The sequence below is a fragment of the Ischnura elegans genome, chromosome 1 (genome assembly GCF_921293095.1).
Source record: "Ischnura elegans chromosome 1, ioIscEleg1.1, whole genome shotgun sequence".
Classification (NCBI taxonomy): Eukaryota; Metazoa; Arthropoda; class Insecta; order Odonata; family Coenagrionidae; genus Ischnura; species Ischnura elegans.
In genome coordinates, this window is record NC_060246.1 from 66052664 (window position 1) to 66080040 (window position 27377).

General features: G+C 37.9%; 1 protein-coding gene across 3 annotated transcripts in view; it reads left to right on the forward strand.

Moving 5' to 3' along the window:
• Window positions 1-299: 299 nt before the first annotated feature.
• Window positions 300-27377, forward strand: part of LOC124162444 (protocadherin-like wing polarity protein stan) — a 52782-nt gene continuing 25704 nt past the window's right edge. Inside the window, exons 1-20 of one of the 3 annotated variants that reach the window (XM_046538994.1) lie at window positions 300-638; window positions 1107-2067; window positions 2492-2956; window positions 3053-3342; window positions 5660-5932; window positions 6457-6623; window positions 11565-11662; window positions 12730-12936; window positions 13538-13845; window positions 14201-14436; window positions 17587-17819; window positions 19890-20062; window positions 20811-21197; window positions 21690-22021; window positions 22721-22920; window positions 23201-23350; window positions 23526-23700; window positions 23834-23959; window positions 24892-25117; window positions 25197-25407. In XM_046538994.1, the coding sequence (XP_046394950.1) occupies window positions 1255-2067; window positions 2492-2956; window positions 3053-3342; window positions 5660-5932; window positions 6457-6623; window positions 11565-11662; window positions 12730-12936; window positions 13538-13845; window positions 14201-14436; window positions 17587-17819; window positions 19890-20062; window positions 20811-21197; window positions 21690-22021; window positions 22721-22920; window positions 23201-23350; window positions 23526-23700; window positions 23834-23959; window positions 24892-25117; window positions 25197-25407 (5070 nt within the window). In that variant the 5' untranslated portion in view covers window positions 300-638; window positions 1107-1254. The remainder of the gene's footprint in view (window positions 639-1106; window positions 2068-2491; window positions 2957-3052; window positions 3343-5659; window positions 5933-6456; window positions 6624-11564; window positions 11663-12729; window positions 12937-13537; window positions 13846-14200; window positions 14437-17586; window positions 17820-19889; window positions 20063-20810; window positions 21198-21689; window positions 22022-22720; window positions 22921-23200; window positions 23351-23525; window positions 23701-23833; window positions 23960-24891; window positions 25118-25196; window positions 25408-27377) is intronic. The other 2 variants (XM_046538990.1, XM_046538983.1) reach the window with 2 other exon arrangements.

The following is a 27377-nucleotide window of genomic DNA, read 5'->3' on the forward strand; positions in this document are numbered from 1 at the left end:
CATTTTGGCGAAAGAAAAGCACCCGAAGGAATCGAAATATTCTGGAATGCATTTTATTAAAATATAAAGGAAAATACTCTTACCTAGCAAGGTGGGCCTTTGAATGCTAGTTTTAGTACTTGTTTCGTTGGATGCCATTCACCTTGCATTTGAAGTAGCTCTCGTTCCTCAGAGCAGGTTGCTGTGTTCCCCGTGTTATTGTTATGCGCCAGCGCAGCCTGGCGGCGGAGAAGGGAGTATCATGGCGAGAGGGGTGGGATGCCCGGAATCCCCAGAATCGATTTTTCGTTTTAAATGAGCTTCGGTCAAACGTGGGGAAAACATGGAGTGAGACAGGCGAGTCTTGGTTCACCAAGCCGACCTTAGAAAGCTTCCGATCGTTTCGTTGTCCTATCTACACCCCCTCCTTCTATGACCTTCCCCTCCTAGTGGTTTCGATCCGAGTGGCTCATAGCATCGTTCGTAGCCGAAGATGGCCGAATGTTGTGGCGAGAGTACGGAGAGGATGTAACGCCAAGTAAACATTCCAGAGAAGCGCTCCATATTTGCATGCTAGTCACGTTCTTGCCGAAAACAGCGTGTCTGTGGATAGTAGATGATGCATTTGTTGTGTAGAGGATGTAAACGCTGAACTGCAGGTAATATATGGTGTTACTACGTGTATCATACGTTAGAAAAAAATGGTATTCGTGTTTTCGTGTAATATTACACTTCTGTCCATCCGAGCGTATTTACTGACTGTCGCCGGACAGGTGAAATTTAAAATTCAGTTGTCGCTGTGTGTTAAGTTGAATGTTTTTAGGCTGATTGATGAAGTATGTTACATTCCGAACATTTAAATTGTGAGGCATGTTCCCATTTTCCTGTGAATGCTTCGTATGGAAAGCAAAACTTGTGTATGTTGTGGCATTTTCCATTTCTTCTGCTACTCTTTGGGTAGAACTTCCGAGTGTTCTCATAAACAGACGTTGAAATCTCCGGAATGGTATCTTTGAGGTTGCTGATAATAGGGCAATCGACTTCCGTAGGAGATAACTAGTGATTGTATTACTCTTTTTTACTTCGTATGAATCAATTTTTTCATTTAACCAATTATTTGTTTTCAGATTCCTGCTGAGTGTGTCGATTGGAATACTAGCAGCAATGCATTTTCTCTGGATACCTCGTGAATTGACTGGTGGCAGAGTGAGAGGATTCTATGTGCAATATAATAGTTAGCATTCAGTGCAAATACGGCTGTGAAGTGTTGTTCACATGCTGGATGTGGAGGCCAGCCCAGTAAATATGAGTTCTTGTGGTAGGCTAAAGAAGTCCTCCAAAACATTCCCCGTGCTCCTTTATCTCCTCTTTCTGAGCAGCTGTTGTTGTGGACACTTGCTTTTGGTGACAGAAAGTGAGTCTCCCGGCAGGGTGTTATTTGATGCATCTTTAGCCGGAACAAGTGGAATCCGAACCAAGCGTGTTTATAAAATAAACGGCAATCGTACGGCTGCCTTCGTGAATCGTCTACTGCACGTCTCCAAACACGAGGGACGAGTGAGCCTCAAGAAGAAATTAGATTGCGATGGAATACTGTACCCTAACTTGTTTACTGTGTACATCGACTCGATCCCCATTGATTCCAAAGAAGACGATAGTACTTTTGAGTATGGTAACATTGATGGTGATGCTAGTGACCGGTGGGTTGGAGATCGTGGGGGAGTTGATTACTACTCATTGCCCTTACGGATATTTGTCGGGGGAGCAAGGTGCAGAGAACGAGTGAGGGAAAAGGTTAGAGAAGCTCGGAGTTGGATAAGTGAAACGTTCGCCTCATTCGCTGTGGCTGTGCCCAAGAAAATTGCTGATGGTCCTTTGCCATGGGAAGGAACTGCACAGGGACCGTGTTTACTGAAGGACCAGACAATAAGTAATGTATCATCTCTTGTGCCGCATAGTGCTCAAATTCAATGTCGTCTGGCAACTTTGGATATCATTGATACTGGTGGTATCAAGATTACAGCAACACCGAGTGGAGATATTGTCTATTCTGGTGACGAGGGCTGTTCAGAAGAGGCTTTATGGAAGGTTAGTGATTAGAAGAATTTTCCATTAACATAAATCCCTTTTGTTTTTATGGATAGTAGTTGCCATTATTTAATTTTATCAATGGGTACAAGTAAACAAGTAAAATTACTCAAATGACATTATTCCTCGGGAGTTATAGTACCAGAATTTTTTGATTTTTTCACTTCTTCAATGTTTCCAATTTTAATCAACAAGGTATTCCTCTATGTTCCTACTTCTTATTATGGTAGTGGGCATGTAATTTTTTGTTTCAATGCTGTTTTTGATTTGAGCTGGTCATAAGTAGCAAAGCTAGGAACATTATTGACCATACTTTCTTACTTATACAATCCCAAGTGCTTATGTATAATTAATGTACATTAGGAAATTATGTGGAACTGTTTCACTCCGTGATACTAAAATAGCCCAATGTATATTTTTATAGGTTCGCGTGTACATGCGGTTTCAATGTGGGGAGGACAGCTGGCATAAAACTCATGGGGGTCTGATCTCATCTGAGCACCGGATCAACATCGTATTCCACCGATCTTTTGGATTGGGTGGACCCGATGGATATTCAGGGGACCTTGCTGGCCGTGCCAGGCGAGAGCTCCGGAATGGTATACCACGTTTTGAGCACCCTCTCTACGTTGCTTCTGTGTCTGAGGAAGTTCCCCCTGGATTGAAAGTGACTTCAGTGTCGGCCAGAGATCCTGAAGGGTCTCCATTACTGTATGCCATGGTTTCCCTCCTGGATTCACGATCCCAAAGCATGTTTTCTTTGGATGCAAGATCTGGTGTTGTTACAACCACAACAAAACTTGATAGAGAAACAGTCAACGTCCATTACTTTCAAATAACTGCCACAGATGATTCATTCCCTCCACAAACAGGAACAACCACTCTCCAGGTAAGTTCTCTTGGGCAGAATGTCAGTTCTATGGTGGAAGGAGTCATGTCATTAAATAGCTGGTTTGTGATACATTATTTTATTGTTTCCACACAGATCAATGTATTGGATGTCAATGATCATCCTCCTGTCTTTGAGGCTTTGGAGGGCTATGAAACCTCCATCCGTGAATCTGTATCTGTTGGAACTACACTTCTGACAGTTCGAGCCACTGATCAAGATATGGGCCGCAATGCTGAAGTGGAATACCATCTCCAAGACCTACCAGTTGATGAATTCATTAGCCTTGATGACAAAGAAGGAGGGAAGAACACTGATAAAGGGACAAAGAAGCCCAAGCATCATTCTGGTCACATGCCCAGTGAGCACTTCCACATTGATCCAAGGTATTTAGCAAGGATTTATTAACTTACTGCTGTAAATTATTTTTGGTATAAATTGGATGTTGGCATATTAGCCCCTTCTGGAGTCTTGCTTAAATTGGAGTGATATCTTGATCTATCTACTGAGAAATACATATTTTTGTGAAATAACTCTTAAAGTTGGAATTAAAATTTATCATTATATACGTAATGTTGATTGCTTAGAATACAAATAATTTCATTATAACTTGAAATTAGATCTATTTAGCATAAGCCTGTATGAACAATTTTCGGAAACTTTTCTGTATCTGACCATATCACTCTGTAAAGGGTCAACTAGCAGGAAATTAGCTGAGAGCAAAGAAATTACGCCCCAAGAAGTATTGCTTTCATCAGAAAAGAGAGGAAAGTTCCTTCTCTGTCATAAGTCTGGGGAAATTAAGTTGCTTAAATGGTAGTTCAATAAGCACAGTCTGAATGCCCTACTACTTGAATGCTTGTATATCACCCTAGTGATGCCATTATGTTTTATATGAATTTATAAGAATATTGTACATATTATGATTAAAAGGCTTGTTTACACTACACATTAACATATACAAGTTAATATCTGTTTGCGTGTATGATTTTTGTGGTGTGGAACGGAACATGTGCGAAAGCATGAACCAAATTAGAACAGGTTCTATTTTCCATTCATGCATTTGCACAAGTTGGGTGGTTACACGGTGAATTTTCGTGTTCATTATCTGGTTCATACATTTCTGACTTTAAACCCCATGGGTTTGTACTGTGTTAACGGGCCTAAATAAATACTCATTATATCTCATAATGGTAGGGCTGCTCTTTAATAAATTCAATTTTTCAATCAGTGTTTACGTATTAGAATTGGGGTTGTTTAGCTATTTTACCCATTGTGCATTTTTTATTTGAATGATTAATTACATAGATTCAATATAATATTTGATTGAATTTCATCTCATGATTACCTGCAGTTGTTTATGTTCGAAGATTTTTCACTATACGTTAATATTTTTAAAGCTATCCTCTTTTAATTGTGGTGAGGATTTGTGAAGACATGAAAAAAATATTTTTTTGCTGTAAAAATAGCAAAAAAATACATTTTTAAGAGCTCACTATTGAATTATGAAATTGAATGTTTGAGGTTTGCTTACATTTATTATTTATTCTAAACTTTCTGAGATCAGTAGTACCTAGTTCCTTCTTGAAGGAAATTTTTGTAGTTAATTATGTTCTAGTCTCATAATTTTTCTTTTGTGGCCATCTCAGATGTTATATCATTGAGAAAATGTGGAGCGCTTGATCACTATTACTTATTCACCGGTTACTAGGGGTGGAGATGGATAACATGGATACCTTCACTGCACAAATGCTCAACAATCACCCACCGAATCAAGTCCGCTTATCTAGTAGCCCTAATGGTACTAGATGAGCGAATTTGATTTGGCAGGCCATTGTTGAGCGTTTGTGCAGTGGAGGTGTCGACATACATGTCGGCTTTTTGCTTAATCATCATCATTAGTCAACAATCCTAAGATTGGTTTGACGCAGCTCTCCATTTCTCTCTCCTATCCGCTAATCTCTTCATAGCTACATATTTATTCTCTTTTACATCCTTTATAACCTGTCCTATATAACTCATTCGGGGCCGTCCCTTGTCCTTTTTCCCTTCCACTTGTCCTTCAACGATTGTCTTCATCAGACCATCGTGCCTCAAAATGTGGCCAACTATGTTGTCCCTTCTTCTGCTTAATGTTTTTAGGAGGCTTCTCTTTTCTCCCACTCTCCTTAGTACTTCCTGGTTACTCGCACGGTCAATCCATTTTATCTTCATCATTCTTCGGTAGCACCACATTTCGAATGCTTCCACTCTTGACTTCTCTGCTGCTGTCAACGTCCAAGCCTCGCTTCCATAGAGAAACATACTCCATATGTAGCATCTGATGAATTGTTTCCTTACTTCTATGCTGGTATTTTCAGCTGTAAGAAGATTCTTCTTTTTGTAGAAAGCCCTCTTCGCCTGCGCTAAGAGAAATAAATATCCTGAGTCTTAGAAAATTTAGTCTTTGTGTGTAAATGATTTGATTAAATGAGAATAGAGTGGAGCTAGTGTTAAAGCAGCATAATTTTACAATTGTTTAAAAGTAAATGTTTTATGCATAATATTCTGAATTTATTTGAAGCATCTTTAATGTTGGATGTCTTAAAGTTTCTGTGATTCCCTGGAGAAACTTAGTCTAAATTCATGATTTTTTTACGCAGAATATAAAAAAATCCAAAAATTTTAAGTTTTTGGCTCAATTTTATGTCTTTCCTATTTTAGATCTGGTGTGGTGACTACGAGACTGCCTCTGGATAGAGAAGCAACAAGTTCATTTTCCCTTCTTGTGGTGGCCACTGACATGGCTTATCCAGAAGGGGGAAATGGTGGTGTTGTAATGGGATCTGGTCAAACTCAGCGCAGTGCCACTGCACCTCTGGTGATACGAGTTCTAGATGAAAATGATAACAATCCTCAATTTGAAGAAAGGACTTATTCAGTCAAAGTACCTGAAAATCTTCTGTGGACTGGTTCACCTGTCATTGCAACTGTTAGGTAGGGTACTAGGATGGTTTTGGTTAATTCATATAGTGGTTGGAAAATATTAATGTTGGACATTTTAATCAGTAACTTTGTGTGATTCCTTGTAAAAGCCTTGTTGAAGTTGGTGATACGTGCACAGGAATTACCTTGATAAAAGCATATTTTACAGTTAGAACCTCAATTTTACTTCGTTGATTGTCAATTCATGTGAATATCGTCTCTCACAGCTTTACCGTCAATATTTATTATCCCACTCACTTATTACATTTGGATGATATAGCATTAAGCCATCTCTCTTTTGATTTTTAGGTGTTTAAATTTTAATATGCTATATCTTAATTATGGCATGTAAGATTTTATATTTTGCACAAACATTGATTTTTATTGAACATACTTTTATAGTCATTAGTGGTAGAGTATGAAATAACCCGCTTATGCATTGCTTCAATATTTGTGTTCAATATTTTTCTCCTGTGAACATTAAATATTTTATCCTAAATTTAGTTCTTTTTCAAATCTTTATGTAATATTTTCAGAGCTACTGATGCTGATGAAGGTCCAAATGGAGCTGTCCGGTATACAATAATCAGTGGGAATCCTCAGAGTCAGTTCTCCATTGATGGACTTTCTGGAGAAGTCTCATTGGTTAAGCCTTTAGACTTTGAAAGTGTGCCTAGTTACCGCCTTGTAATCAGAGCTCAGGGTAAGTGATGCATAGTCTTATCTCCTATTGTTGATTTCAATCTCAGTAGACTTTTGTCATCACTATGTGAAGGTTTTATTGAAATGTATGCTTGAATCATGTACAGTGCAACCTTGATATAACGACACCCCACGGTGCACTAATAAACACTCGCTATAGCGAATTGTCGCTTTAGCGGAGGTGGAGCAAATAATAGCCAATATACCTGTTGCGAACAGATATACAGGAACAGGAGTGGTGCGGCGACAGATAAACATCTATCCGATAAACGTAAGCATAAATCCAGACGAAAGGCAATGTTTCTTTGCATCACTAAATGTCCTTACTCAAGTAACGACTAACTATTCAAACAATTTATAAGCGCCGCACTGAATAAAAATCATGCAGAGCATTGTTTCGTCAATCATTATATTTATCGAACGACAGTTTACCACATAAATTTGAGACTGAGCACTCCATTAACTTCATTTCTAACAGATCGCTAGCAATTACGGAGGTTAAGGAGTCTTGATGAAAGTCTTCCGGCGGTGAAACCCTCGCTATGGCGAGAGTCAATGCCGAAAGGGTCTCGTAAAAACAAATTTTTTAACACGCCTATTATAGGGTCAATTGACGGTGCATCGGCTATCTCTCGTAATAGTGGGGGTGTCGCTATAGCCTGTACTCGCTTTAACGAGGTTCCACTGTAATTAGGTACAGTGGAAGCCCCTTATAACGACAGCTGTTGGGAACAGAGAAATCTGTCGCTATAGTGAGTTGTCGTTGTTACCGAATGCAATTACATCGTCACAAAAAAACCACTCATCAGGCGTCACCACGGCTGTTTATGCCGAGAGGCGAAAATTGCAGCATGATAGCCGTTTTAAATCATTATTTTGAACATTTAATTCACTAATGATCATATTCACTTGCAATCTATGATCAAATCATATGTAATTATGCAGGATGCTATATGCCGAGGCATTAAGAAGTCGATTTTAAAAGTCCCAGCTTCAGACTCACTCGTACTGAACTGTGCATTATGAGCTGTTATTATCCTTATTTCTTGGATGCTCCAAATATACATGTCATAACTACCAGTTATGGCTATGCATCAGTCTATTAAATGCTAAAACTTCGGAATCTGTTCAAAAATTCATACCTTCTATCTTTCCGAGTAGTAATGAAAATGATGGGTGGCTGCTGCAATTGGGTGACGAAAGGAGCGTGATAAAATTTTAGGGTTCCACATGAGCATTGCAATTCTATCTTTTTCAGGTTAACGGAGGAATGAAGGTGGAAGTAATCTTCTAATGTTTCAAGTCTGCCTGTATGAATGGTTTACTATCGTGTTTCAAAACAGCCGACTCAAATGCTATCGGAATCATGAAACCGAACAGCAATACGGCATCTAAAAGCATATTAGTCATATCAATTATCTTCGGTGGAAAGGGTGGAAAACTGTTTCAAATAAATAGAAGGACAAATGATAAATGAAGTCCACTCTTTGTCTGTTAGCAATATTTATGTTTCGTAGAGATTCACACAATCAGACGCAATATCAGCGGACGTAGAGACCTCTAGCGGCAGTAGCGCACACTTTTTGATAGGAATGCTGACTGGAACTGAAGAACGCTCGTAGTGTTAGGCGGCAATAACACAATTTTAACGTTTCTTACACGGTCTTATAATATGTTTCTTAGTTCTATTGGTGGGTGGGCTGGGCAATTGTCAATGAATAATAGTACTTTTTTATTCCTTCCACCAATCCTGGCATCAAACGCTCGTAACCACTGCGTGAAGATAGCAGCCGTCATCCAAGCATTTTTATTTGCTTCGTAAGTGCAAGGGAGAGTATTAACTCCCTTAAAACATCGGGGATGGGCGGATTTCCCCTCCACGAACGGTTTTAACTTATCTGAATCATCCATATTGGCGCATAAAAGAACAGTTACGCGGTCTTTACTTTTCTTCCCTCCTTTGCAGGGGTCCGTTCGAGTGGCGAGAGTTTTGTCCGGGAGAAGGTTAAAATATATGCCCGTCTCATCCGCGTTGTAAATATCGCAGGGGCTGTAATTGTCCAAATAATCTTTAAGGACCGGAGCCCAGCCTTCCACAGCATTAACGTCAACACTTGATGATTCACCGGATAGTTTGTGAAGGGATATCCCCTTCCTATTTTTAAATCGTGCAAACCATCCATCCGAGCACTTAAAATTTTCTTCACCAAGCCTCTCACACAAATACTCAGCTTTAGCCTTCATCATTGGGCCGGTGATAGGAATCCCTGCGGCTCTTTGCTGGCAAAACCACGAGAAAAGAGCAGTTTCTAGCTGCGGATGCTCTCCGGGCCGCAGGTGTTTTTGAGTGCTTGGACGCCCTTCTTTAAGCACTCTCGAACGAATTTGTTCTTTTTTCATTAAAATAGTGAACAATGTCGATCTATTAATTCCAAATCGCCTCGCTATTTCACTCTTTGAACACTCTCCACTTTCACGATCTGCAATAATTCTCATTTTGGTTTTTAAATCCAAGGACTTGCGTTTACCAGCCATGGTGCTAGCAGACGGGCGGAATAATTTTTAACCTCACTGCGGAGGCGCGGGAGGGAGATGACAAAAGAGCAATGAAATGTGTACTCGAGAAATTTATTAAGGAAAGAAGAATAGGAGAATACGGAACATGTAGACGTCGACGTTGGCGGAAAAAATGCCGTTTTAAAAGCATTGAATTCCAGAGATGTGGCACGTGGTCAAAAAGTCAACCTGTCGTAATTACGAATGGCGCAAGAGAGGAATCGAGCCATTATCGCTAATACGAATTTATTTTACATTTAAATCATAGGGTTTAAAATGGTTCCTTGGGTAGCTGTCGCTAATTCGAGCTTGTCGCTATACCCCGTACTCGTTATAAGGGGCTTCCACTGTATTCTTAAGGTAGTTTTTGGGCCCAAATTATTATGGTTAACTGTACTTGAATGTTTCAGTTTAGTCGTCTAATACTTTATCAGATATATTGCTGCGCTGACTGAGGATTTCCTATGTAAATGATTTGTCATCCATGGCCCTTTGTATGCTGCTAATATTTTGGGTGCTTAAAGTTTTTGTTTGGATATCTTTTTGTTATGCATTTAAAAATGTCTTATTCACATAGATTTAATCTATTTGAAATCTTTTTATGAGTACTGTATTTTTCCACTTGTATCTTCTTCTGTTTTGGTTATAATATAATGCAATGGAAACTGATAGCCTGTGTTCTGTGTAGAATTTCAGTACCCTTTCTCCTCTTTCATAACCTTTTCCTTATCCATTTTCACCAGCTCATCTTCCATGTTGTCCTTGGCCGATTGCAGCATCCCAATTTCCTGAAATAATGTGATTTTTCTTCCCCTGGTATCTCTTCTGTTACATCTGTAATATCTGGGTAGAATTTTTCTGCTTTATCATATTTACAGTTTGGTAATAGCATACGGTGGAACCGATATAAAGCAAATACAGGCTATTGCGAGACCCCTCCGCCATAACGAAAGTTAGATGCACCGTCAATTGACCCTATAATTACCAAATTAAAAATTCATTTTTACGAGGCCCTTTTGGTCCAGGCATAGGGCGAGTTTTCATTGCTGGAAAAACCTTCACCTAGGGCCCCTAATCTCTGTAATTGCTGGCAATCTGTTAGAAATGAAGTTAACATGGAGCGCTCAGTCTCAAATTCATGTGGTAAACTGTCATTGTGGTAAATTGTGAAAATATTGTGACATTAACATTCACGAATCCTCGATCTTATTTTGTTCCTCGGGTGGCAGAAAGCAGTTGTCAGCATACCTGGATGTCTGTAGTTGCGTGAATGGAGAGAATTTGAAGGTAGACACCATGGCCAAAAGAACGCAATACACGTCTAAGCAAAAAAACGAAAACAATAGAGCAGTACGAGAGTGGCGTAATTAATTTATATTTGTCTTCACAATTTAAAAAAAAGAAAAGATTAGGTCTGCCGTGGTGCGGAAGGGCAGACTATCACAGCAAAAGTGTCCTAGGAATGCAGCACATGAAGAGTTAGAATGAGCTGTATTCATGTCGTTTTGCCCACTTCAATCCATGGGAACTCCTGAGAAAAGGGGCTATGCTTAAGGCTAAAGCAGAATATTTCTGTGATAGATAGAGAATCAAGAAATTGGTAATCTCAGACGTTGTAAAACTCCTGATTACTCGTATAGCATCTGGGTCCCTGTGACATCGCGTGGAGTGGCATTGCATGGTCACCAATCTGGCCTTTTTCAAATGAGGTTAAAATTGACCATTAACATTCGTCTAAACTGGGATTTCTAAAACCAAATAATTTGTATATTATGAATGCAATAATGGTGGCTAACAAATTGCAATCAATGCCTTTTATTTTCTTCGATGAAGGAAACCATCCTATTGTCATTTTAAGATTTTGTTTCTGCATCTTCCATTCCTAAAGTCTCCTTTATTTGGCCAATTCATTTTGCTGACTCCTAGGATAAACATTTATATTTCCACCTTCAGGTTCTTTAATATTCTGCAGATTCTGAAGAAGTGCTCTCGCATTCTATCTTCCTACCCTAAAACAGTTTCTCAGTCTTTCCTGATTTCTCTCTCAGATGGTCCTCCCCCAAAGATCAGAAGGGGAGGCTTTTATTAGACCATGGAGATATTTTATTTGGGGGGTGCCATCATGTCTTCAGATAAGAATACGTACCGGAGCATCTACAAATACTTGGGATTACAATTTTTTGGTTTTCCTTAGCTTTCAACATGCTTTAAACAAGTTCAGTCACTTATATATCACTACTCTCACTTGTATCTAGCGGTCAACTTACCATCCATTGCCTGATGAATGTAAAATTTGGCTTTAAGCCTAGCAGAGGAAGTTACCTGTGTAATTTATTCATTACTGGTGTAAAACATGTCTCTCAACTTTTTCCACTCTTTATTATAGATGGTGGCAGCCCTAGTAGATCCAATACAACACAGTTGACTATCAGTGTTGCCGATGTTAATGATAATGCACCAAGGTTTTATTCACATCTTTTCCAGGTAAGTGCTTTAAATGTTTTATACGCAGTGTTGTGATTAGAATTGAATAATTTTTCTTATCAGTCAATTTTTTATAAAATTTAGAAACTACTTTTACTGCATGATTGAATTTTTGTGAACATGTTTATTTATATTGATGGTTAAGGGTTATACAATGTTAAGATATAGGGCCCACTGTAGGCATTAGCATTTTATTGGAGAGATATTCCTTTTATTTTACAAATATATTTTCTGAAATGGAGTCAGGGGTTTGAGTCCTACCCGAGTAGATTCCTCTTCCCACTGGGCGTGGATGTTTTTAAAGTTCTGTCAGTCCAGTCCCTGGAATATCAAAACTTGGGCTATGACTTCTGTAATTCCAGGAGCAAACAGACCAACAATAATCATCTGGGAAGAAAAAAATCTTTATATTTTATGTTTTCAGTCAGAGCTGTGTTGGATCATGATTAAGAAAGTCAATTACTGGGTATTAGTTTGCCCCATTTTTTTATTCCCAATCAGGATATCAAGGTTAAGAGAGAAATAAACATTGAATGCAGTAAAAAATCATTCTGTTCCCAGACCTTACTGGAGAGAATCTGGCAAAGTGATCTTGGGATTAAATTACAGTCAGTGCCTGAAGGAGAAAATTGGAAGTTAACTGAATGCAAATTTTTTTAAATAAAATTGAAGCAGCGAAAAACATTAAAATGAGAGATGGAATTAAAGTAGTCAACTGTTAGAAGAAAATTTTGATCAAACATTTTACATTAGCTCTCAAAAATGTCGATAATTTTAAAATAGAATGCCAATAAAATGATAAAAGGCCCTTATTAATCCTGTCTCTATATGCTTTTTACAAATATTTTGAGTGAAAACAGTGTATTATTTAAGATAAACTGACATGGAAGCCAAAATGTTCATCTTAGTCTACACAAGTACAAGCTTCTCCATGTAAATGCCCAAGTATGAAACTGCCTTTATGGTGTCCTTTAAAAGAATTTTATCTGTTAATAATTCATTGGACATAAAGACCTTGAGATTAAACACCTTTACATTGCTGACCAAATTTGTTTCTTTATATTCAGGCAACTATCCCGGAAGATGTGGCTGTCGGTAGTGCTGTGTTAAGGCTGCAAGCATATGATGCTGATGAAGGTACAAATGGAGCTATCCAGTATTCCATCTTGAATGGGAGTGCAGGAGCTATGCCACTGTCTGTTGATCCTAAATCAGGTTTGATTTCAACAACCGCACCTCTTGATCGGGAAGAAAGAAGTCAATACCAATTTCAGGTATTTAATATACATCCATGTGATGATTAAATATGTAATCAGTGAATTGAGCAATTATTTAATTTAAAATATTTGATTTGTTGTGATGCTGAAACTGGAATAAAAGGTGTTTTTTTACCTTTATACACCTCTAATAATGCTCCGTGATATTATTATGAAGTGAGAATAAAGCATTTTTTCGTTGGAGAATTATTATTATCGTTATTATTTGAGTGGATTTTGATCAGAATTAAGTGACTCTGGAACACTGGCTCAAGGGTAACCTGTTTTTATCAGTTCATACAGCATTGCAATGCTCAGCAACTAAAATTAAAAGAGAATAGTTCTTGCCATGTTTTCTTGAGTATCAAAGGTAAAATCTTGATTTATTATATTTCTAATTATCAACAAAAAAATTTCTAAATATCAAATATTACATACAATCAATTATGTATTTTGAGGTATTAAAGTATTTGTAGGTATATATATTAGTGTACATTTCCATTATTGATGAATGTGTATTAAGTATTTAACAGTTGAAATCATTGCTGCGTAATTTATTTACCTCTGTATTCTTGTGATGGTAATTTTTTAATGTAGATAAATTTGTTTGGATCAAAAGGTGGTTGCCAGGGATGGAGGTGAGCCTCCAATGAGTGCAACAGCATCTGTGATGGTGATTGTGGAGGATGTTAATGATAATGATCCCATCTTTGAACCATCGTTGTATGAGACAACTGTATCTGAATCTGCACAACCTGGCACACCTGTTGCCACTGTGTCGGCCACTGATCCTGATGATGGGCCCACCCGCCTTCATTATGAGATTTCTTCTGGAGATCCTGGTGGTCATTTTGAAATTGTTGCTACACCTGATGGAAGGGGGAGGCTGACTGTGGCAAGAACCTTGGACTATTGGCTGGAAAGAAAGTAGGTGGCATGCCATATACTGAGTTATCAATATATCTGTGTCCATCATTCATTTCACTATAAAAGATTTATGTAATCCCATCTGTGGCAGGATGGAAAAATATCTATTCGTTGGAATTCTCTCTTGTGAAAAAATCCTATCACTATGATAGGTTTAAACAAGTAGGCATACATAGAGCATGGCCTAAAAAGATGCCATTTAGTTAAGAGCTGTAGGTCTAGTACTGGTATCCATTCATGCAGCTACACCTCTTGGTGAAGTGTATAATTTCTTTTCAATAAAGTAACAGTTTTGTTTTGAATGGAAAGGGAGATACAAAAGGGTGAATAATGAATGAATTTTTTATACTTACAGGTTTAACCTAGTTGTGACTGCTGAGGACTCTGGTAGGAGAAGAGCTTCAGCTACTGTGACAGTGTTGGTATCTGATGCAAATGATCATGCTCCTGTCTTTGAAGGAGCACCTTACACCACTACTGTACCTGAAGATGCTCCTGTTGGTACCACAGTACTTGTCGTTTCAGCCACTGATGGTGATGTTGGAGAAAATGCTAAGATTACATACTCCTTAGGGCATGCTGGTTTGGCAGGTAGGTTTTCTCATTTTCCTACATTAAAATTTTCAATATGGGTGATAGGGAGAACGTTAAAACCTCTATGTTTTAAGGCTCCCAGGTACCTGGGCCTTTTCTGAAGCATTACTGCAAGTTAGGCTGAAGGGAGAGCTCACAGGGTGGGAGTAGTGGTAATAGTGTAGGAGAAGCGATATGTCAGGATTTTTATGATGGGGAGGTTGAAATTTAAACCGCCTCTCTCTATTGCATCCTTGAGTTAGCTACTATTTGCGCAGAGGGTGATGAGTGTTTTGCCTTATTGACTCCCAAAAGTACTCTAGGAATATTTCATTTGTTCATTATGGCGTTTGAAGCCGTCTAAATGTCTCACGGAGTTTCTTGTCAATGTAAAACATTATGCTAAAGTAAAAGTAAAAGCTATAAAAGTACTCTGCATAAAAATATTTACAGTGGAACCTAGATCTGTCGTTTTTCAGGGGGATGGATGAAAAGAACGATGAATGCGGGAATGGTTGTCCGGGTTGCCCATGTCCCAGGATCAGCTGGATTTTTGCGAATTATGACATTCATTAATGGATTCAAACGAGATTTCAGCTGATTACAGGAATATTATTACACTATCGAAACACTTAGGTCATATTGTTGATTCGACTTATCTCTCTTTCTAAAATCCTAAAGGAACAAGCCACCTTGCTAAAAAAATGTTTGCACTCCACTCAGAATTTTCACGGCTATTATGCATTTCTGTCTGATGTAAAAATTCTTATCCATCAAATGCCATTTCAAGTACACGTATTTACTAGAGAAATGTTCGTGTTATGCCTCAAACAACTGATTTCGCCGTCGCAGTGATTGGTTATGAAATGGATCAAGAAGGCCAAGAATAAGAATAAAACTAATAAAAATGAAACCGGACTCCATTGAACCCACGTGGAAAACACTCGCTAGTTTTAAGTCAACCCACCCCGGAAAGTACGGAACCACTCGTGCGAGGTGAAGTTCGGCACTCATGCTATCGCGTACGGCGTAGGCAGAACTTACTGCAGAGGGTGAAGCATGACCATATGACTGCGCAATGAAATTTTGTATCCTATGGAGCAGGCAACTTACCCTCTCATTTCTAACAATAAGTAGCGTAGCTCTAGATGAGCAGATGAATTCAGATTGCTAGTCGAGAGAAACAAAATATCCAGAGAAGACATCGCTTCGTTAGCAACTCAGACAAGTGAAACTTGTAGCATAACTCGTAAATTGTAACCAGACGCCCTGTTTTCGAAAAAAATCGCATCAACTGCCGTGAAGCTCTCTATCAGCTGCGAGGATATCGTTATTCGCCAGAAATCACCATCGTATTATTCCAACTCTTTCCTTGCCTAAAATGCTTAAATAACGTTAGAAATACGTCATGTTTGGTATCAATCTTTACTGAATTACGTGTACATCACTAATATCTCAATATAATAAAAGTATTATACCAATTGCCGAAATTCATTTCTACACACCTTTTGAGCTAATCGGTGATTCATGCAGCAGTTGACCTCCAGAGGTGGGGATCTTTGTAGGGAGTCAGCTAAAAAAAAGTCAGTGGTCGAGAAAGGGGGAAGTGTGAAAAAGGTTTCTTTTGTTCTCGAGTAACTTGATATTTTCTTTCCAAGCTAAGGTCTTCGTAATACGATCCCTGCTCGAGCTGGGATCTTTTTTTTATTTCGGAGAAGAGGAAAGCTTCAGACGGGGAGAGGCGAGTGCTGAATGGAGGGGGATACCGGATCTTGGGAAATGCGATAATGTAACTATCCCACGGCACTCAGCTTCTCCCTATCGTATTTCAATCTCCTGGGGAAGATTCAAACTTTGTGTCTGTCGTTATTAGCTGTAAACAACACGTTGTAAACACTTCGTCTCATTTTTGTCAAACGATAGATGCGGGAAAATTATACGACGGGACCGCGATCGTCAAACGATAAATGCGGGAAAACGATACTTCGGGGAACGATAGATGCGGGAAAACGATACTTCGGGGAACGATAGATGCGGGAAAAAATTACATTGTCTTTATGGAACTTAATTTGGGACTAGGAGCGGAGAACGATGAATGCGGGAAAACGATGAATGCGGGAACGATAAATCGGGGTTCCACTGTATTTCATACTTTTTTCCTATTACAGTATTTCTGGAAGAAAGTGATTGTGTTAAAATTATTTTAACCTCTCCATTAGGCATTGCAAAAAATCTTCTCTCTTTCAATTTTTTCTTAATTATTTTTATTTTTTATTTATTTTTTTAATTTTTTTATTCTCAAACCACCGGATACAGCTCTTGTTGGCCATTTTACACCGGGGTGTTCAACAAATGTAACAAGTAAACGTACACAAACGACCATGCCCTGGACCGGGGAAACCTACCCAGGCGGGACTCGAACCCGCGACCTCTTGTTTGGCAGGCGAGAACGTTACCCCGCCGCCACCGAGGCCGGCAATATATCCGCTGAAGAGCATGTGAAAATAGACTGCATTGGTTCGGATGGATTGAATTAGTTTTGCTATTATGAGGAGTATATTAAAGTGGGATGGGCTAAAATGGAGATGAAGAATTTTTGTTTAATATGAATGTGAAGGTTATGGACTTTTCCATCAAACATGCCGTAGCAGGCAGTTAATATTGTCGCATTTCGTGTTTTTCCGTGGTCAATATTACAGCATGAAAAATGAATAATGAAAAATTACAACACTTATTTTAAATCTTGATATTTATTCTTTGTAAATGGGCATTAAAATGCCATGTGCATAGTGTGGCAGAGGCCTGAGACGAATCTATCAAGAAATCCGAAACAGTTTTTGGCTGGTACGTTGATCGCTCCCCAGACCTCTTTTTGGCAGAGCTCACCTAAGTGTGGGTGTTAATCACGTATTAATGGGGCTCCCATCTGTTCTCTGGCCAATAGAGACACTCACAAAAACAACTGTGAATCCGGACCATTATATCAATGCAGTTCCTTCATATAATATCTATTTTTGTGCTTTGATAAGTGCTATCTTAATGAATTTTTGGTTTAACGTGTGCAGTTTAGCTGTCCATCATAGTAGCTATTTAATTCTTTGTTTTGGTATTTTTATATATAATTGCTAGAGTTTGTGCTATGTTCTAATACGTATCTTTCCATTTCAGGAACAAGTATACCAGAGTTCACAATCAATTCACAAACTGGTGCACTGCTGGTTGGTGCGCCATTAGATCGGGAACGAGTCCCAGGTTATAGTTTAACAGTAACTGCTACGGATGGAGGAACTCCCCCACTCTCAGATTCAACATCTGTTGAAATCACAGTTGGTGATGTGAATGACAATGCCCCACACTTTGGAAGTGCTTCGTATTCTGGAACGGTACCAGAGGATGCTCAGGTAAATGATTACATAATGGTTTGATACCTTATAACTAGGATTTTATAATACAGTGGAACCTCGTTAAAGCGAGTACGGACTATAGCGAGACCCCTGGTATTACGAGAGATAGCCGATGCACCGTCAATTGATCCTATTATAAGCATGTTAAAAATTTCGTTTTTACGAGGCCCTTTTGGTGTTGGCTCTCGCCATAGCGAGGGTTTCACCGCCGGAAAAACTTACACCAAGACTCCTTAATCTCTGTAATTGCTAGCGATCTGTTAGAAATGAAGTTAATGGAGTGCTCAGTCTCAAATTTATGTGGTAAACTGTCGTTCGATAAATAAGTAGTTAATTTTGGTGAAAATATTGTGGCATTAGCATTTGCGAATGCTTGATCTTCTTTTGTTCCTCGGGCGGCAGAAAGCAGACGGCAGCATACCCGCACGTCCGTAAGTTGCGTGAATAGGAAGCATTTGATGGAACACACCATGGCCAAAAAAACACCAAACACGTCTATGCGATAAAATAAAAATAAAGGAGTAATATGAGGTATATTGGCTATTATTTGCACCACCTCCGGTAAAGCGACAATTCGCTATAGCGAGTGTTTATTGGTGCACTGTGGGGTGTCGTTTTATCGAAGTTGCACTGTATATATTTCAAGACATTCGCTAAGTTTTATTTCATATTGTCTCATGAGTAGTGCTCTTTTGTGGTAAATAAATACTTAACAATGTGGTATAAAAAGGGCATAACAGTTGTGATATAGTAGATACATACTTGATAATGTTCAGTGGTCTGTAAAGATCCAGATTCTAATAAAGGCGGTAAATAAAATCATTGAATACGAGCGGGGACCCAAAAGTAAGAGGAGAAAATTTTGTAAAAGATTCAAAATTTAATTTTTTGTCTTACAAACATTAGTCACCTTCGAAGTACTCTACAATCATATTTACGTATTGGTTAAAACGTTTTTTCCGCTATGCGAAATACCTTTGGTACTTATCATTTCCGATGCCTTGCAGCACCGCCTTCGATATTCTTTCCACCTCATTAATTGGCCGAAACATTTCCCTAATATCACCATTTGTCATCCGATTGAAAAATAAGAGATCACAAGAAGCGAGATCGGGTAAGTAGGGTAGGTGAGGAAGCAGTATCGTGCAATTTTTTACCAAAAACTCATGTTGCGGCAAGCAGCAACATTTGCTGATTTTGATCAGGAGTCAACAAGCGGGAGATGAATTTCGCCGCAACTTGTCTCAAATGCTAATTTCAGCTAAAATTCCCTGCGATGAACTCCACGAATGACCAGGTAGTTCAGCGATTTTGTCAATTTGTACATCTGAACGCCTCTTCTCCTGGTACACAATGGTACGGTTTTTTTTCCACATTTTCATCAGTTCTGAACCTGGAAGGCTGGTCTGGGCGTTGAATGTCTTCGATTGACATGTTGCCATGTTTGAATTGCGAGCACTACTTGTGCACTTGAGTAATTCTTGAAGGTGTCTTCTTTATAAGCTGTAGACAATATATTAACCGAGTTCGACACAATTTTACCGAGCAGAGAACATTTCAACACTTAACGATGTTCTCAAATATCGACCATTTCAAAAATCGAAGATGTCGAAAAAACTCTTCAAATGTAAACTGTCATAGGGGCTCTCTACAACTGTCTAAAGTTTTGCATACTGACTCGGAAATGAAACAACTCCCATCTAGTGGGAGAAGCCCTAAACATAAGAGCGAATAGCGCATCGACTTCTATCCTGTTATTTTTGGGTTCCCCCTCGTAAAACCTATTTCACCCTCAGAATGGAAACACATTAAAAAGTCTTAATTAAAACCAAAACATTAAATTTTGTGTAAAAACTGAAATTATGTATAAAATCAGGAAAATTTGAGTTCCCATTAATCTAGGAATCTTACTCATCTGTAACGTTTGTTTTTGTGGAAGCCTTCTTTCCTATATGGTAATTTTAGTATTTGTGTGTTATATTTTTCTTGAATATTTATTGTTTTATTAACTCTACCTCATGCTTAACTTTATCTTTAATTTTTATTTATCATGAAACCTACCAATAGGTTGGAACAAGTGTTGCTCGAGTTCATGCCACTGATAGTGATCAAGGGCCTCATGGAAGAGTACTATATTCACTCATGCCAGGGGCTGGATCTGGTGATGGTGCTTTTGCAATGGATCCTACCTCTGGAGTAGTCAGGACAGCTAGAATGCTTGATAGAGAGACAATGGCTAGGTAAGGCTTTTAATCGTTTTTAGAAAGTAAGGAATTTTTTCATTGTATCTTATGAATGCCCATGTAGCATATAAAAATGATGCTGACACAGTGCCAATAGAAAGTCAATCAGAAATTTTGGTTGAGGTGCACGCAGCAGTAAAATTACAGCAAAACATGGTATAATTAAATGTTAAAACAATGGTGAATTACTCATGATGCTCAAGAACTACGGTATCCACTGACCAGATGATGGCTCAGTGAGCCGAAACGCGTTGTACGCATTAAAAATTCTTGTGGAAAAGTGCTACGACCTTTCATTTACTTAAATATGTCTAACTTCCACCAATTGAAGCCTGAATCTGTTGAACTGAACGTAGTCCCCCTATTTTTTCAAATAATTCCCCTGGAAAAAGTAAAGGGAGGACTATATTCAAATTCATTTTTTTGATTTTTCCTGAGACTGAAGCCTCAGAATTAAGGGGAGACTATGTATGGTAAATATGACAGTCTAGTGTCTTAATGTGTTTTGCCAACAGAACTGAAACAAGCAGTGTCCTAATAGTCGCTTGCTGTGCTTTTTTGGATAATGGAGTTTAACTCAGTTTGAGCCTGTTTCTGGCAGAGTAAGATAAATCATCCCAATCTCCGGACAATTTCGTCACAAATCTTATTGTATGGTTAGCCATCCAAAGAAATTTCATTCATGTCTCTAAATTTTCTGAAGTCACATGTAATAATCATGTTAATTTCTCCTATCATCCCACAGGTATGAATTAATAGCGTTGGCATCGGACTATGGAGCACCTAACTCACTGACATCTTCTGTTACCATTTCTGTCCGTGTACTTGATGTAAATGATTCTCCACCAAGTTTCGAATCAGATCGGATAGTGTTTCATGTGTCAGAAAACACTCCTGTTGGGTCAGCTGTCGGGACCATTAGAGCTGTAGACCCAGACGAAGGCCCAAATGCTGCAATCCTGTTTTCGGTGGTGGGAGGGGAGGACTCCGAAGCCTTTTCTCTTGTTACTCTAGGAGGTAGTGGCAGTTCTGGTGGTCTGGGGCGCTCATCTGCTGCAGAGGCAAGGACTGGAACAGCAGAGGCTCAACTGGTTACCAGAGTTGAGCTAGATTATGAGTCACCTAAGAAGAGGTATGTTTTTTTTTGTTTTCTCCTTAGAATGTAATAATGTATTTTGTAATAAATAATGGAAACTTAAAAAAAATTCAGCTTACCTTGAATCCTTCATATATTTTGGGTGCAGAAACAGTACAATGTTATTTATAATGCACGGGGCAACAATATTTTATTTCACCGAGGGCTCTTCAAAGGCTGATATGTAGGTATTTGTAAAAATTTAAAGAGAATTCATAAATGCTAATAAAATATTTCAGTACATAGAGTATGTGCATGACTAAATAAGTATGCTGGTAAAAAGGAGATTAGATTTTCTACGAGTTAACTATGGGAGTATAAATGATGTATGGGGTATAATCTTTCCTGGTAACCACTCATAAAGTAATGTATTAGTGAATGAGTCATTCGGCTCTATGTTATGGCATTTTATTTGATTCACTATTATCTCTCTGAAACTATATTTCATAATTTCAAAGTTGCTAATTACCCATAATACTTCTATTTTAGATATGTTTTGAATGTACGGGCAGCTTCACCACCTTTGAGAACTGATGTGCAAGTGGAAGTGTTGGTGGTTGATGTCAATGACAACGCTCCGGCATTATCGGATTTTCATGTTGTCTTCAATAACTTTCGTCATTGCTTCCCTGCTGGAGGGGGACCAGTTGGTCGTGTACCAGCCACAGATGCAGATGCATCTGATCAGCTGAAATATAGAATCCTATCAGGAAATAATGCTGGTCTAGTCTCTCTGGATGAGGACACAGGATTGTTGTCACTCTCTCCACAGCTTAACACCAATGTTCCTAGGACGGCATCGATGGAAGTTTCAGTGTCAGGTATGGCTGTAATATTGTTTCAGGTTGTGCCTAATAATAAAACTTAATGTTTGGAGTAACACTCTTAAGTTTAAAATGGAGAAATTAGTGTATACAATATGTATACAATACAATAATCGGTACGGATAGTATTTGACATTTAGATTATGTTGTTTTTCTTTGTTAAGTGGTGTTCATGTGGAAATTAGTCTTCCCCCCTAGAGTAATACGTTGTGTATTGATCAAGTCTTCAGCCGATTTAATTTTGAGTGGAAGTTCATGAAGATATGTTCATTTGCTTAGTGCATAAGTCAAGGAAATGGTTTGGGTGATAGTTTGAGATTTGTAAAAATTGAAGTGGATGAGGTGGGGGTGCAATGATTTTTGCTGATAATCTGATTGATCATGCTAGCATTAGTCTATCAGTGAATGATTTGCTGGTGGTGGTGGATAGAATAAATAAACAATTTAAAGTTTAAGGTTTGAATATATTTGTAAACTTGGTTTATGAAGTTTTGCTGGAATTCCAATTCTAAGAATGTGAGAATTTACTGGCTATGATTATCAACTACTTGCATATTTTTCCATTTTCTATGTCGTCATATGATGACATGAGATTTTCACCGATACTTTAGGCTTGTTATTTTTAATCGACCTTTCGTCACATGTTTGAAACCTTTACGGGACTAATATTTTTTTTCAAATTTGCAACTCCAACAGATGGGATTAATGAGGTTCGAGCAGCTATGCAACTATCAGTGCGTCTGGTGACTGAAGAAATGCTTTTAAGCTCTGTGACTGTAAGGTTGGCTGATATGACGGAAGAATCATTCCTCTCCCCTCTCCTTGGATATTTTGTTGAAGGTCTTGCCGCAATTATCCCATGCCCTAAGGACAATATTTTTGTCTTTAGCATCCAGGTAATTATTCTTATGATTAATACTTAGGACTGTAGAGAAAATTATATTATATCTCATCTTAAGCATTCATACTCAAATCCACCCTGCTATGTAAAATCATCACAATATTCAGGATAGATGTGTAAATGTACCTCTTTATTAAATTATTATATATTTGCTATATTCTTTTGCAGTGGTGACTTTTTGGTTTGAGTTAGTATATTCTATGGAATCATTTGTGTTTTTATTTTCTAGCTGTAATTAATAGTTTGAATTCTGTTTCTTTGATTTCATTTAATAGGAGGACACTGATGTCAATGCGAAAATCTTGAATGTTAGTTTCTCAGCTAAGAGAGCAGATATGCCAGGAGATGTGTATTACTCTCCTCAGTTTCTTCAGGAAAGAGTATATCTCAACCGAGCTACTCTTGCCCGGCTGGCAACTGTAAAGGTAAAAAGCATTTTTATCACGATCTATGTTTAATCTGTTGGTTATGGACTCTTTAAACTTAAGTAGCTGCCATAAGCACTTCAGCGCATGTGCTATTTTTGACTTTGTAATTTTAATGAAACTTGTATTTAATTCTATTTTCTTCGACATATACAATCAACATCAATTTTTTCAGGTTTTGCCATTTGACGACAATTTGTGTGTTCGAGAACCGTGTCTTAATTATGAAGAATGTCTCACTGTTTTGAAGTTTGGAAATGCCACTGGGTTTATTGGCAGCAGCTCTGTACTTTTCCGTCCAATTTATCCAGTTTCAACTTTTGCTTGTCGATGTCCACAAGGCTTTACTGGTGAGATTGAGTCTTTTGAGTTGGTGATGTTTAATTTTGGATGCTTGAAAATTTTTTTTATCTCCATGTGTGTAGTAAAATTATTGTAGGCTACTCAAGAGTGCTTAAATTTATAATGCTAATTATTTTACAGGGAGTCGAGAGCACTACTTGTGTGATACAGAAGTTGACCTCTGCTATTCAAATCCTTGTGGAAATGGTGGAACGTGCAGGAGAAGAGAAGGGGGTTACACTTGTTCATGTAGGCCTGGTTTTACAGGTGAGTGCATCATCTAGTATGATTTGTGATGTGGAATAAGATACATAGAGTGCAGTCTCCATTCTTAGTGATAAAGTTTGTTAGGTGTTGGGAATTGATATTTTTGCCATTTCCATTGATATTTTTCCTATCTATGTATGTAGTTATTGAATGGCATTTTAGTTTCTTGAGCTCCAAATTCTCCAAATCATGATAGATATTTAAAGTTTGTAATAGGTGCTTAAAACTGCTTGTATGCAGTGCTTGAAAGTTACGTAGTAGTAGCTCCTCCTTAAATATGTTGTGTTGAATTCATGCCTAAAGTTTCCAGTTTCATTTTGTGGGATCACGATATTGGAAAATTCACTTTGTTCCACACCAATAATTTAATTCCGACCACGGTTTCTACAGTTTTGTCATTTTTGCCTTATTTGCAAATTCTGCATTCATAACCAGTCTTGAATTTTTTCTCTTTAGAAGAAGAATTGTTGGTTTTGATTTTAGTCAAATATTTACTACGCTCTGCTATTCATCCTCGTTTTCCTGAAAATTTTAGCTATTTTCTTGTAACCTCTTCAGGCAACAGGATTTTACTATGATCATGTCAGCATGCTAGACTAAATATTGTTATCATGCATACTAAAGATTGTAGTAGAAGAATGGAGGAAGGGCGTGTTTGTTGTTATGAAAGTAAGATTGAGGTTAGGAGATCGAATATTTGGGTAGTATTTTTACATGCCTACGTTTCATGGTTCTTTGAATTTGAATGACAAAACCTTAGAAGATAAAAGTTCTGGTTTAATAGAGCCATGGTTTCTCTTTACCAATAAAGCTCAAGATTGTTAAGTTAAATATTGTCTTCCAGTGGTTCATTGCTGACTTTGTTTGGGGATTTTATGTGTGAAAATATATGTATGTACTAAATAAATTCTTTTGTTTCTTATTTTTTTCAGGGGTGAACTGTGAAATAGACATCAACTATGATACATGCCAGCCTGGGATTTGCCGATCAGGTTCCTCATGTGCTCCACTCATCAAGGGTGGATTCATTTGTGAAGGCTGTCCATTGGGTGAACACTACACTAAGCTTTGTGAGCTCAGAGCTCGATCATTCCCTCCGTCCTCTTTTCTTACATTTCCTGCTCTGAAGCAGCGTCACAGACTTACGCTTCAGTTGAGGTAAACTTCAGAATTGCTTGTCAAATGGTCATTGACTTTGATGTATGGATGAAATCTCATAAAATTATTTTCATTTAAGGTTTGCTACCCAGTCAGAAGATGGACTACTTTTATACAATGGGCGGTATAATGAAAAGCATGACTTTATTGCTCTGGAAATATCTGGGGGAGGGCTCATATTTTCTTTTGCCCTTGGTGGCCCAGAAGTTACCAGAGTTTCTACTTCACTGCCTGGACCTGGAGTTAGTGATGGAAATTGGCATCAAGTGACAGTTGAATACTTCAATAAGGTTTCTGCTCTTCTTCTAAACTTTACTGCTCTCCTTGCTTTTTTCTTTTTCATTTAATTTGGAATTTATAGTTAGTAGTATTCCTTATAGTTTTTGACCTCTTAGAGGTGGGTTTTAATTATCTTTGAATGTACACTGTCAGAAGTCTTCGATTGGATTTGTTAGAGGCTACCAATTATATTAGTAATAGGTACATAATGAATGCAGAATTTTTTAATGCTAGTACTTCACTAATAAATTTTATTGGTTTCTGGAGTCATTTTCTCTATGGTTGATTGATATTCGATATTTCATTAACTTGTAACTTTCAATTATAAAATTTATTTATTACAATTTTATTGAATGAAGAATATATGTATACATTTTATTTAGTAGTCAGACTGTATAGGGTAATTCAGTCTTATTTGCCCTTGTGTAAAAATATAATGTGTTTTATGCTCAATGATAAAATTTAAATATTTAAATTCATCAAAGCATACTACAATTGTGTATATATCAACCCAAAGTCCTTAGATGCTAAATTATTTTTAGTCAATGCTTGGTCAGGTTTGGTCAATTGTCCACACACGAGTACAAGAAGTTCTGATAGTCTCAATAGTCCTTGTTGGACTTGATGTACGGGTGACTATGTAATAACTATAGACACCCAACACCAATGTAGCTTCACGGGAGTTTATTGTGACTCCAAAAAAAAAGGTAAAAGACACCATGTACATAATATAGCAAAAAATCACGAAGGCAGCCCGCACTCACAACACGTATTCACAGTCCTCTCAACGGGAACTAACCGTTTCTTACTCGCCCCATACGTGGTGCTCCGCATCCCTCTATTGGCGAGCCCGTAAAACATTGCCAAGTGACTCGCATAGGGGAGCCATAGTCCTGATAGTCTTTGAACCTCAATGAATTCTCGCTCATTCATATCTCAATTCTCACTCATATCTTCGTACAGGATTTTGGTTAACTCTTTGCATTCATTTCTATTATTATCCTTCTTGTTTTACATATTAATGATCATTGATATTCTTCATAATACACATTTTCTTCCTAACTAGGGCTATGCAAAAGGGCTATAGAATACAATGAATTTATACACTGTAATCCCTTATATTTTAGCTTTTTTGCTATGTTAGTCTTGAATATTGTTATTTGCCTGAAATATGGTGTGACAAGCAAACAATGGAGTGGAATACATCTTAATTTCTTCTTTTCGTATTACTATTCTAAAACCTTAAATCAGAACTATATTACATTGTTTTTTGGTCAGCCATTGATTAAAAAATGAACGTCGAAAGCATCTGAATAGACACATAAAAATGAAAAGGAAAGGCTCCTTTTTATTTAATTGCCATAGATTCAACAGTTATACGATTATCCCCTTTTTTGCCCTTTCAATTCCTTAAGGAATATCCACTGTGCCATTTGGTTCTTCCATAAAGGGTAGTAACCCTCAGACTATTTGCAGCCCACTCAGCAAACAGCTGTTAATCAAATTATTTCCAAACACAATAACGGGCACTCATGAAGAGATATGAGTTTTAGATGTTAACCATGCATGATTATTTTGTTGAATGTAATCAGGCCCCTAGAGATATTTCCTGATTACATATATTGAACTTCTTCTTGCCTCAGTTATGCTTGACTTCCTTGTGAGTATGTACTTGATACATAAGGAGTGACTAAATGTGAAATTGGTACCTACCTAGGTATCAAAACATTTACAGTGTTGAATTCAGAGAATGAAAAATTATTCTTGAGTGAAATAATTGAAATGAAACTCATTCAAAGTGATTTCATTATCATGGTGTGCTTTGCGCTGCTTTTTATTTTGGTGGGGTCAGACTGCAGTGGGCCTAATTGGTGCATGTATTGCGATGTTAAATATTGCCCTTATCATTGAATGTAAAACTGCCTATTATTTTTATTCCTGGCATTCTGTTCACTCAAAAATTCAGATTTTAAAAATTAGT